This window comes from Cherax quadricarinatus, chromosome 60 (assembly GCF_038502225.1).
Source record: "Cherax quadricarinatus isolate ZL_2023a chromosome 60, ASM3850222v1, whole genome shotgun sequence".
Taxonomy (NCBI): domain Eukaryota; kingdom Metazoa; phylum Arthropoda; class Malacostraca; order Decapoda; family Parastacidae; genus Cherax; species Cherax quadricarinatus.
In genome coordinates this window covers 2,452,464-2,465,459 of record NC_091351.1, presented here as the reverse complement: position 1 = coordinate 2,465,459, position 12,996 = coordinate 2,452,464, and the positions used below count along the sequence as shown (strand labels likewise).

At 36.6% G+C, this 12,996-nt stretch overlaps 1 protein-coding gene across 6 annotated transcripts in view; it reads right to left on the bottom strand.

The window, feature by feature from the left end:
* The window catches only part of Taf2 (TATA-box binding protein associated factor 2), a 39,475-nt gene that overhangs the window by 17,148 nt on the left and 9,331 nt on the right, over positions 1-12,996 (bottom strand). For all 6 annotated transcript variants that reach the window (XM_070097887.1, XM_070097891.1, XM_070097892.1 and 3 more), the window contains exons 8-17: positions 12,598-12,735; positions 12,135-12,218; positions 8,345-8,558; positions 7,513-7,767; positions 5,838-5,939; positions 5,014-5,120; positions 4,354-4,486; positions 1,880-1,986; positions 1,584-1,750; positions 131-198 (exon numbers count right to left, since the gene is read on the bottom strand). In XM_070097887.1, coding sequence (XP_069953988.1) covers positions 131-198; positions 1,584-1,750; positions 1,880-1,986; positions 4,354-4,486; positions 5,014-5,120; positions 5,838-5,939; positions 7,513-7,767; positions 8,345-8,558; positions 12,135-12,218; positions 12,598-12,735 — 1,375 coding nt within the window. The remainder of the gene's footprint in view (positions 1-130; positions 199-1,583; positions 1,751-1,879; positions 1,987-4,353; positions 4,487-5,013; positions 5,121-5,837; positions 5,940-7,512; positions 7,768-8,344; positions 8,559-12,134; positions 12,219-12,597; positions 12,736-12,996) is intronic.

Genomic DNA, 12,996 nt, shown 5'->3' with positions numbered 1-12,996 from the left:
TCAGGTTCAGTCCAAGGGATGGACAGATCCAGTTCCTTAAATCAAGGAGATCTGATCTAAGGAACAGGGGGGTTGCTCCAATTCCTTGGATCATGAGCCCTTCACCATGAAAAATTATATTGTAACCAACCTTATAGAAGCACTGTTCATTTTCCAACACAGCATTCAGTGTATTTCTCATTTCAGTAGTAACAGCACCTGAGGAAAGATATTCATGAATACAAAATATAATGACTCACTCCATTTCATTCTCAACTAAGCTCATATAATATTATGAACAATAAACAACATCATGGAAAACTGAAATGCAAATCCTGCAGCATTTTATAGATAAGTAAAGAACAAAGTGTTCTTTCAGTTTTTTTACTTTAAAGAGAATAATAAGTCTAATGTAATAACATCATTACATAATGGTAAACTCATTCTTTATTTCATGACCACATGTCATGACCACATGTTATTAGTGTGTACAATACCTAACTGCCTGCTACAGTACCTAGCACTGAACATCCTTGCAGTAAAATGAAATTTATGAAATCATATGTCGCAAAACAGTGACTGCATAAACAATGGTGAAAATGTTTTGTCTTTTTTGGATCATCCTACCTTGTAGGGAGACAGCAAGTGTGTTAAAACAAAACAAAAGTGTTAAGACTGTTTCAGCTCTTGGTTGTCTTGTCCACTGAAAGGAGAGCAGCAAATACTGTGTTACTTATACAGAAGTCCCTTGAGTAATATTAATCTGGTCCAGAAATTTACAGTCCCTGAAAACTATCATAACTCAAGCCTTAAAATACATGGATTAATGGTAATTCATTCCAAGGCACCAGAATGCACCCAACCTGCCCTTGGATACTTATTATTGTTTAAACACACTGGGGTTTTACCAGTTGTAAACTTCAGCTGGAAATCTCCAGGGGACACTGGAACCCAACAACAGAGTAAGCCTACCTTTCATAGGCTTATATCCAAAAAATGTGGCAGGACAGAGCAGGGCAGGATGGACAGGGCAGAGGCAGGGTGGGCAGGCAGGTTGGTCAAGAGTTGTAGACTTAATATTTACACTTTTGTCACTGTCTTCCACTGTCAATGTTTGGTTCATGCATTTGGTACATGTAGTCTCTCCCTCCCTCTGCCTTCCTTTTTCCCTTCCACCTGCCCACCATCCCCCCCTCCCACTTACCTCCATCACACCCTCTACCATCACTCCATTCAAGACCTTTTCATCACCATGTCTTGTCTCTGGGCTGAGGCCCACCCATGCCCACTAACCATTGTACACATACAGTATATCAAATTTTTCATCACAACTCAAAACTAAATTTCTTTATGAGAGCAAATTGTAACGCAAAATTATTGTAACTCAACCCTATTGAAATTCAAGTGAACACAGTATACAGTACTTCCTTTACTCTTGGTGAGTCACTGCATTGTAATATTTTGTAAATGTTTTCTCTTATTTCAAATTTAATCTTTCTTTATTTACTTTGTATGACATTTCATTAATCTCCATTAATTGAAAATATTTTTCAATTTGCACAAAAAAATATTTTCAGACTTGAAAATAACTATATGTTATTCACCCTGTTTGGCTAAACGATGAAGAGCACTGATAGCCTCAGTCTGAGCGGTCACATCTCGTTCGTGTCTCAGCTGGTATTGCCACTGGTTATCTGGTTGCTCTACTTCTACTGAACGCATCATTGTCATATCTGGATCCAAACGTAACCATAGCACTGGAGAATCAGCACTGTAAAATAACACATAAAAGTTTGAAGGAGAAATGTTCTTTTTAAAATTATTAAAATGGATCTTTCATCAATCATAAGCCATTCTATCAATATATAAAGATTTCTTTTATATTACACTTGGTACTTACTCTAAGTGGCTGAGATCCATATCCACTTCTTCACCTGTACATAAAGGAATCTTCTTTTTTTTGTTTCGACGTGACTTTGAATGACAAACAATCTCTTTCTTAGACACCTAAAAGATAAACTTTATTATAGTTCATTATTGAAATACTGTTTAGACAAAAATACATATTGTATTGTACCCACAAATACACACAAAAAAAAATTTCTACCACACTGGTGATCTACCACCAAGATAGGGTAACCCAAAGAAGAAAAAAACACATTCAGCATTATTTATTCAGTAGATGTCTTGACAGAAGTGCACAGACACTACAAATTAAATGAACCACTGCACTACAACATTCAAATGTCCAGAATCCAAGTATGATTAACATGCATATATATATATACACACCCCTCTAGCTGTTCTTCTATTTTCTTTATTGTTCTTGTTTATTTCCACCTATCTCCATGAGGAAGTGGAACAGAATTCTTCCTCCATAAGCCATGTGTGTCGTAAGAGATGACTAAAATGCCAGGAGCAAGGGGCTGGTAACCCCTTCTCCTGTATACATTACTAAATTTAAAAAGGAGAAACTTTTATTTTTCCTTTTGAGCCACCCTGCCGTGGTGGGATATGGCCAGTTTGTTGATATATATCCTTGTAGTAGCTGTCTGGTCACTACCACTCTACTAATTAGACCAAGTTGTCTTACATCGACCCACTGCTGTATTAATATCCTCCTAAAGGTAAAAAGACATAGAGGCAGAGAAGATAGTAAAGAGCCATTTAACACCCCATTAATGTCAGTGAAGATTAAATACAAGAATAATAATAATAATATTTATTATTATTTATTATCACACTGGCCGATTCCCACCAAGGCAGGGTGGCCCGAAAAAGAAAAACTTTCACCATCATTCACTCCATCACTGTCTTGCCAGAAGGGTGCTTTACACTACAGTTTTTAAACTGCAACATTAACACCCCTCCTTCAGAGTGCAGGCACTGTACTTCCCATCTCCAGGACTCAAGTCCGGCCTGCCAGTTTCCCTGAACCCCTTCATAAATGTTACTTTGCTCACACTCCAACAGCACGTCAAGTATTAAAAACCATTTGTCTCCATTCACTCCTATCAAACACGCTCACGCATGCCTGCTGGAAGTCCAAGCCCCTCGTATACAAAACCTCCTTTACCCCCTCCCTCCAACCTTTCCTAGGCCGACCCCTACCCCGCCTTCCTTCCACTACAGACTGATACACTCTTGAAGTTATTCTGTTTCGCTCCATTCTCTCCACATGTCTGAACCACCTCAACAACCCTTCCTCAGCCCTCTGGACAACAGTTTTGGTAATCCCGCACCTCCTCCTAACTTCCAAACTACGAATTCTCTGCATTATATTCACACCACACATTGCTCTCAGACATGACATCTCCACTGCCTCCAGCCTTCTCCTCACTGCAACATTCATCACCCATGCTTCACACCCATATAAGAGAGTTGGTAAAACTATACTCTCATACATTCCCCTCTTTGCCTCCAAGGACAAAGTTCTTTGTCTCCACAGACTCCTAAGTGCACCACTCACCCTTTTCCCCTCATCAATTCTATGATTCACCTCATCTTTCATAGACCCATCCGCTGACACGTCCACTCCCAAATATCTGAATACATTCACCTCCTCCATACTCTCTCCCTCCAATCTGATATCCAATCTTTCATCACCTAATCTTTTTGTTATCCTCATAACCTTACTCTTTCCTGTATTCACTTTCAATTTTCTTCTTTTGCACACCCTACCAAATTCATCCATCAATCTCTGCAACTTCTCTTCAGAATCTCCCAAGAGCACAGTGTCATCAGCAAAGAGCAACTGTGACAACTCCCACTTTATGTGTGATTCTTTATCTTTTAACTCCACGCCTCTTGCCAAGACCCTCGCATTTACTTCTCTTACAACTCCATCTATAAATATATTAAACATCCACGGTGACATCACACATCCTTGTCTAAGGCCTACTTTTACTGGGAAATAATTTCCCTCTTTCCTACATACTCTAACTTGAGCCTCACTATCCTCGTAAAAACTCTTCACTGCTTTCAGTAACCTACCTCCTACACCATACACCTGCAACATCTGCCACATTGCCCCCCTATCCACCCTGTCATACGCCTTTTCCAAAATCCATAAATGCCACAAAGACCTCTTTAGCCTTATCTAAATACTGTTCACTTATATGTTTCACTGTAAACACCTGGTCCACACACCCCCTACCTTTCCTAAAGCCTCCTTGTTCATCTGCTATGAATTTAATAAATTACATTAATGACTTTGAATTATCATAAATGAAAATCAGGAAATGATCGGACAGAAGATATTTTATATACTTGTTTAAGAAATACTAGGGAAACTTTCCTTAGATGAAATACAAAAAAACAGTTAGAATTATAAGAAAGTGTGAATGTTTGTGTGCACAAGGAACTTTAATATACCTGATGTTCAATTTGCAAGGTGTGTTTAAATGTACCATCCAATTCTTGTATCCACACCACTAATGGCCCCACATAGCGACGAATACCCAGCTCTCCGATGTAACCTTGTTCAATGGTCATCTCCACGATGTTCCTAGTGACAAACAAGCACAAGTTATTATAATGTAAACACTCATTTTTTAATATTAAATAAAAGAAAATGGATTTGGAAGAATGTAAGAAAACCTTATAATTCATGAAATCATAATAACACAATTGCAACTGGTCTGGAGTTTTAGGTCTCACTTACCATGGGCTCAATTTTCTATTAATCTTAATGTTCAACTTTCTATTAATCTTATTGTTTAACTTTCCTTATTATTATTTTATTATCACACTGGCCGATTCCCACCAAGGCAGGGTGGCCCGAAAAAGAAAAACTTTCACCATCATTCACTCCATCACTGTCTTGCCAGAATGGTGCTTTACACTACAGTTTTTAAACTGCAACATTAACACCCCTCCTTCAGAGTGCAGGCACTGTACTTCCCATCTCCAGGACTCAAGTCCGGCCTGCCGGTTTCCCTGAATCCCTTCATAAATGTTACTTTGCTCAACTTTCCTTAATGAAAATTTAATACAGCATAATTCACATGCAATAATCAGCAGCTCTGACTATACCTTTTGCGGTTAAACAGGAACTTCATGTTAAACTTTGCATGTCCTCCTTGACGGACCCACTGATCGCAGAATACTGTGATGTCTTTTCCTGTCACAGTGAAAATTGCCTGCAAGGAGAAGGAATTAGTGAACACAACATGTTATGAATGTAAATAAGCTCTTGAAACTGCTACAAACTAAATCAGTCAATCATATTATGGGTTCTCTGGACATGTGTGCCACATTTAGAAGGCTGGGAACAAGAATAACATTACTGTTTCCAAATTAGCAGATGGAGTATTGAATCTTTACTATTCCTTTTATTGACCTTTCAGGGGTTTACGTTTCACTAACATATCTGACTCACGAAATCGTAATGACATGATATAACAGTAACCACATTTAAAATAAACTGAAGGAAGACCTAAGAAAATAACAAATAAAAAGATAAAGTAAATAAACAAGAACTAAGAAAATAATAAACAAGAAGAACTATGAAAATAACAAACAAGAAGAACTAAGAAAATAACCAGAAGAACTAAGAAAATAACAAGAAGAACTAAGAAAATAACAAGAAGAACTAAGAAAATAACAAGAAGAACTAAGAAAATAACAAGAAGAACTAAGAAAATAACAAGAAGAACTAAGAAAATAACAAACAAGAAGAACTAGCACAGCTCCTAATAAACAATAATTTATGCCCTGGTATCCTTCATTTTATTTGCATTAATGTAGTTCTCTATATGACCAGTTTAAACTAAATCTCTGGCACATAACAGCCAGGATAACACAAGATAACGAAATTTAACGTAATACTAACTCAACAGTTATAATCATTTCCATACCTTTGTGAAAGTAGCAGTTGACATGAGCATGTGAGACCAGCCTGCTGGGTGACCTTTGTTACCAACAGCAATCAATGCCAGTGACAGATGTTTATTGAAGACCTAAAAATGTAAACAGCCAAATAAATAAATGCTTTGTGAATGCAACTACGTGCTCACACGTATCATCATGAAAATATCTCCACGTACAAAGACTAAATGAAAACTACAAATTACTAACAAGGCATGCATTTACTTGAATTATTTCTAGTAGCAGAGAAACTAATTGGATCCACCTCGCATAGGCCAGTAGGCCTGATGCAGTGTTCCTTCTTTCTCATGTTCTTCTTATGTTCTTAATTTACCTGCATTATTACTAGAAGAGAGACTAATAAAATTTGCTTTTACTTGCATTATTACTAGTATCAAAGAAACTAATAAAGCTTGTTTTACCTGTATTACTACTAGTAGCAGAGAAACTAATAAAGCTTGTTTTACCTGTATTACTACTAGTAGCAGAGAAACTAATAAAGCTTGTTTTACCTGTATTACTGTGTACGAATGGTATATAATACCGACAAGATGAGAGTAAGACACATGTGCAACATCTGGGTATCTTCTGAGGACATGTACATAACCTTCACAACTACGACAACTACTACTACAACTAACCCATCTCTTTGGGAAGGACCTACTTCCACTGGGGAATCCCACCCACCAGTGAATTTGCCCTCGTCTGCTTCACCTGACGTTACTACATAAGCGCCAGGATTCTTTCTTCTGCTTCAGAATCTCCACGACAATGGTGCTGTTCGCACCTACTCCTAGGTTGAGGGACTGATTACCTCATCTTCTGTACATAGTTCTACTGTCTTCAAGTTATGTCCTGGAATTTGTATTGATAAAGCCACTGGATGGCAAAACGTCTACAATAAAGATACCCAGATGTTGCACATGTGTCTTACTCTCACCTGTATTACTACTAGTAGCAGAGAAACTAATAAAGCTTGTTTTACCTGTATTACTACTAGTAGTAGAGAAACTAATAAAGCTTGTTTTACCTGTATTACTACTAGTAGCAGAGAAACTAATAAAGCTTGTTTTACCTGTATTACTACTAGTAGCAGAGAAACTAATAAAGCTTGTTTTACTTGTATTACTACTAGTAGCAGAGAAACTAATAAAGCTTGTTTTACCTGTATTACTACTAGTAGCAGAGAAACTAATAAAGCTTGTTTTACCTGTATTACTACTAGTAGCAGAGAAACTAATAAAGCTTGTTTTTGTCGTGGGGGTTCGGTGGTGGATTTGGATATAAATAACCATGTTGGATGACTTGGTAGTGCATATTAAAGTATTCTGAGTGGACACCAGAACCTGTCACTATCTGCTATCTGGCCTTCAACTCTACTCTGACTGATTACCACCTGAGGCAGGCAGTTCAAAATGAGTGGGACTCGTGACGTCATAGCCAGGGAGGCAGTGACTCACAAGTAACAGTTTTAACTTGACTCACAAGTAACAGTTTTAACATGACTCACAAATAACGGTTTTAACCTACTCACAAGTAACGGTTTTAACTAGGTATACTAACACAAGCACACAGTACTACTGACACTTTACCTGCATTATTACTAGTAGCAGAGAAACTAATAAAGTTTGCTTTACCTGCATTATTACTAGTAGCTTGCTATACCTGCATCATTAGTTCCTGACCAATCCGGAACTCCAGCATACGAATCACCAGATGAGCTTTTTTATAATAAACGCTGATGTAATGTGGGGAACATGCATGTGGATTCTTGACAGAGAAATAAAATGTGTCTTTGTTAGAGCTGTTGTTTGAGGTCATTGGCATATTTGGTCCATTCTGAGGCTCATTTGGGGAAGAACTTGGATCCAGTACGATGCCTCCAAATCTTTCCTCGTACTCTATGATTTCTTGCAGCTCCTGAAATGTTCATCAAAACCTGTACATTAATTACCTATAAAGAATAAAGATTAATGGATAAGGATATGGAAATACGATTCTCTAGAATTTTATTTTTTCAATGAACAGGCCGTATCCCACCAAGGCAGGGTGACCTAAAAAGGAAAATGAAAGTTTTTCTTTTTAGGTTGCCCTGTCTCAGTGAATTCAAAAAGAATGACAAAAGTTTTTCTTTTTAAATTTAGTAATTTCTTTAGAAATACAAGCTGATGTATAAAATATAAAAGTTAAAAGAATAAATATTAACTTCAAAATAAAATTTACCAAAACAGTGCTTTTTTCCAGTCCTCATTTATTGAGCAAGATAATCCTAATGGCATGAATTTAAGTGAAAATTAATAAGTCCACTGGGATTGAACTTGGGAAAACTTAAATTTCAATATCACACATTACTATTCATACAAAAGCAAAATGTACTGAAATCCATTGTTGTGCCTTTTCAACTGGTTTGTGGTACATCACAACTAGTACCCAAATCTACCTTAATTTTGTGCTATATACAGAATGTATACAAATAAATATTCATAAATGTACTTACACTATGTATCCAATCCTTGTAATCATTGAAGCCAAAATGCTTCTTAACATACAAACTCATGAGATAGTTTGAGATGCCAGTGGTGAGCCAGGCGTCAGCCCAGGCATGGCGAGAAAGAAAACATCCGAAGAACTGTTGGGCCACACATAAGGCCATAGTTTTTCTAGTTTCATAGACCTGATCTATAATTCTGTTGCTGCACAGGAGATTAACACTAGAAAGGAAAAAGGACACTTTAGCTTTCTATTATAAACTGTTACCATTAATTTCCTGGTAACAATGTAATGAAAGCAAATTATTTAACCTAAAAACACAACACTTTATATTACAATGTAAAACCTGCTTCTTATTGAGTGTTTTCATCTTAAATGAGCTTTACTAAGCAGTATGCAATTAATTACAATATTTCTTTCCAATAAATCTGTACCCACTTGGCCTATACCATAACTCAAGTTTTCCTTATCTTATATTTTCATTTGGTTCAGTCATGGAGGGAGGGGGTAAAGGAGGTTTAGTGGGCAAGGGGCTTGGACTTACAGCAGGCATGCATGAGCATGTTAGATAGGGGTGAATGGAGATGAATGGTATTTGGGACCTGACGAGCTGTTGGAGTGTGAGCAGGGTAATATTTAGTGAAAGGATTCAGGGAAACCGGTTCTTTTTATATATCCGGACTTGAGTACTGGAAATGGGAAGTACTGTACAATGCCTGCACTTTAAAGGAGGGGTTTGGGATATTGGCAGTTTGGAGAGATATGTTGTGTATCTTTATACGTATATGCTTCTAAACTGTTGTGTTCTGAGCACCTCTGCAAAAACAGTGATTATGTATGAGTGAGGTGAAAGTGTTGAATGATGATGAGAGTATTTTCTTTTTGGGGATTTTCTTTCATTTTGGGTCACCCTGCCTCGGTGGGAGATGGCCAACTTGTTAAAAAAAAAAATGCACACTTTAGACAGTGATTATGTGTGAATGATGGTGAAAGTGTTTCTTTCTTTTTCAGGTCACTCTGCTTCAGTCGCAGATGGGCGTGTTACAAAAAAAAAATGTACACTTTCTTCCAAAATGAGAATTTCCACCTTTTTTTTTTATTAGATACCTAGCAACAACTTTGTTATTTTAACTACTTTTAATTTGCAAATTGTTTCAGTGAAATAAAACCCCATATTCTTAAATAATTTCCCATTCTTCAAATTATAAAAATTTTTTTGTAAATCCATATAATGTTACTGTAAATTACATATTTTGTGGACAAAGTACTGTATAAAAAGTAGGACTGTTTTTCAGCCTTTATCCTGAAATATTGATTACTGTGTATGTTGGTACTATTATTATAAATCTAGCCCTTGATTTCATGATTGTTTAGGTTTAAGTCTTCCAACTTTTTAGAATAAACAAAATTAAACCCTCTTCATCAGAATTTGTGACAAGGTAAACTCCAAGGAAATCTTTATGAATTTCAACTTTTCTCTGTATTTATTTCCACAAAGCAAATAATTATGGTGATCTTTAAAATATTTTATATATAGAAAACAGTTAAGAATCCTTCCCCCCCTAAAAAAAAATTAAAAATGGCTTACTCTTCAAGACTTTAGTCCTGGAAATAGGAAGTACAATGCCTGCACTTTAACCCTTTGACTGTTGCAGGCCCCTTTCTGAGACTGTCATTCTATGTTGATAAATTTTTGGAAAAAAAAAATTATTTTTTCTTATGAAATGATAGAGAATCTTTTCCCGATGGTAATGACACCAACAGTACAAAATTTGGTCGAAAACTCATGGAATTGTGCTCCTGCAAAGTTAGCGGTCTCGGCGACATGTACGCATCGGCGATTTCGCCGACTCTGAGCCCTGTTTTTGGCCAATTACGTTGTTCCAGTTGACCAAAATCATAGCTATTTCTTTAGAACTCCATTTGTTCTATCTGTTGAGTACAAGAAACTGCCCATTTACCGATTTGAACTACCCAATAAAGTGGTCAGAAATTGGCAATTTGGCCAATTTCACACAAATTAAAAAAGATGCCAATTTCGAAATAGGGTCCAGAATAAACAATGTAGACATTCTTGGCACTAAAATAACACATCCTCTGTTCATTAGTCATGTCTCTAGGCCCCTCTTATATTACCATTGATTTCTATTTTGATTTTTTTATTCATCCAAAAAAATGCAAAATTTACTGTTATACAGACTACTGCATTATTGTAAAAATGGTATAAATAATATCAGTGCACTAGTGAAAGAATATTAGACTCCCCAGTTGAAGTGTATTGGATGTGTGGTGTGATTTGCTTACTCCTGAACATTGGTAAAAATTGAACATTTTCGCTACTTTGAGCTCAATTTCAAGGTCGTTTTCATCATAAAGGTAATCAAAATCATCTCTATTTCTGTAATATGTTTTCCATTTTATCACCTGAGACCATGAAAACGAGAATACAACGGTAAATACTATATGAAAATACACCTCAAAGTCGGCGTTTTAATCCAAAAAAACGGTCAGATTTTTTTTCTCATTACGCACTGCGTGCTGCAGGATTTTTTTTATGTGGTGCACACTGACCACACAGACCCATTCTCTCACATGTGGGCCTACCAGCTTTCTCCCGCTTGATTTGAAGCCGCTAGAATTTACACATATAAATATGTCAGAAACAGTGGTGCGTAAGATGTATATATACGACCGAAACAGTCAAAGGGTTAAAGAAGGGGTTTATGATACTGACAGTTTGGAAGGATGTCTAAATTGTCGTATCTGAGTGCCTCCGCAAAGACAGTGATTATGTATGAGTGATGGTGAAAGTGTTGTATGATGATCCAAGTTTTTTCTTTTTTTATGGGAGGGGGGAAGTTGTTTCTTTTTGGGTCACCCTGCCTTGGTGGGAAATGGCCCATGTGTTAAAAAAAAAAAAAATCAATGAACCGACCGTATCCCACCAAGCCAGGGTGACCTAAAAATGAAAGTTTCACTTTTTAAATTTAGTAATGTATACAGGAGAAGGGGTTACTAGCCCCTCGCTTCTGGCATTTTAGTCGCCTCTTACGACATGAAAAGCATAAAGAGGAAGAATTCTGTTCCACTGCCCCATGGAGAATGTTATAATTATTTTTTTTTTTTTTTTTCAACAAGTCGGCCGTCTCCCACCGAGGCAGGGTGACCCAAAAAAGAAAGAAAATCCCCAAAAAGAAAATACTTTCATCATCATTCAACACTTTCACCACACTCGCACATTATCACTGTTTTTGCAGAGGTGCTCAGAATACAACAGTCTAGAAGCATACACATATAAAGATACACAACATATCCCTCCAAACTGCCAATATCCCAAACCCCTCCTTTAAAGTGCAGGCATTGTACTTCCCATTTCCAGGACTCAAGTCCGACTATATGAAAATAACCGGTTTCCCTGAATCCCTTCACTAAATATTACCCTGCTCACACTCCAACAGATCGTCAGGTCCCAAGTACCATTCGTCTCCATTCACTCCTATCTAACACGCTCACGCATGCTTGCTGGATTAATTACTGTCCATCAATCAGTTATTCAGTGATTAACATTATCTGGAGAACTTCTGTTCCACATATTACCTGAACAGATAAAACCAAAAATGAATGTGTGAATAATAGTGACCATACAAAATGATGGGATTATCCTGTTTTTGTAAAATTCAGCACAACCTCTTCCCCTGACAGCACTGAATAATTATATAATCATTGATTTACATACTGTACCATACAAAAAAGTAATTAAAAGTACATAATGATATGACTTCTTATGTTACACTTACTCAAGAATGCTCATGGTAGCATAAGAATGTAGAGTGCTATATGCTTCATCAACATACACTTGTTTATAGCAGGAATATGGATATCTGAAAAAAAAGTGGACATTAAATAGAATAGTTGTAATGCCAGAAGGGGGTTACCAAGAACAGTATATAATAAGTTCAAAAACTTCCAATCAGTTTTAATTTTTTGCCACCTGTGATGATGCTGTAGTGACAACCTAACCTAATGGTATTTTGACAATTAACCCAAACTATATTTGAAAGAGAATTAAAACCTTTAATCATGCTCCAATTTAGAGGAGAAAAGCAAAGAAATCAAATAAAAGATAATTTTCACCATCCTTTCTATTTCAATGCAAAGCCTCATAAGTGATTAAGAGACCATGACAGACTGTTATCTTTGTCCCTTCGAACATGCAAAGCGAATGTGTTATATATTTCATTACAGTATAATAAAACATACCTAGTGGAGAGAAGCTCTTCATAAAATTCAAAAGCTTCGTGCAGGTATTTGCTAGTCGCTTTCATGAGAGGTAGGAGTTGGGGAAGACAAAAGTGGGTGATTTCATTCATGAAGGGGTCCACATAGATCTCAAATGGCCTGAAAAAAATAAAACATTGCATTTTATTTATTTTGGTTTGTAATAAACAAGTTAATAAAAATATTGCAAGGGCAAAAAAAATCTTCCATGTACAGTGGACCCTCGACCAACGATATTAATCCACTCCAGAGAGTTCATCGTTAGACGAAATTATCGTTAGCTGAAATAATTTTCCCCATAAGAAATAATGGAAATCAAATTTATCCATTCAAAACACCCATAAGTATGGAAAAAAATATTTTTACCACATGAAATATACA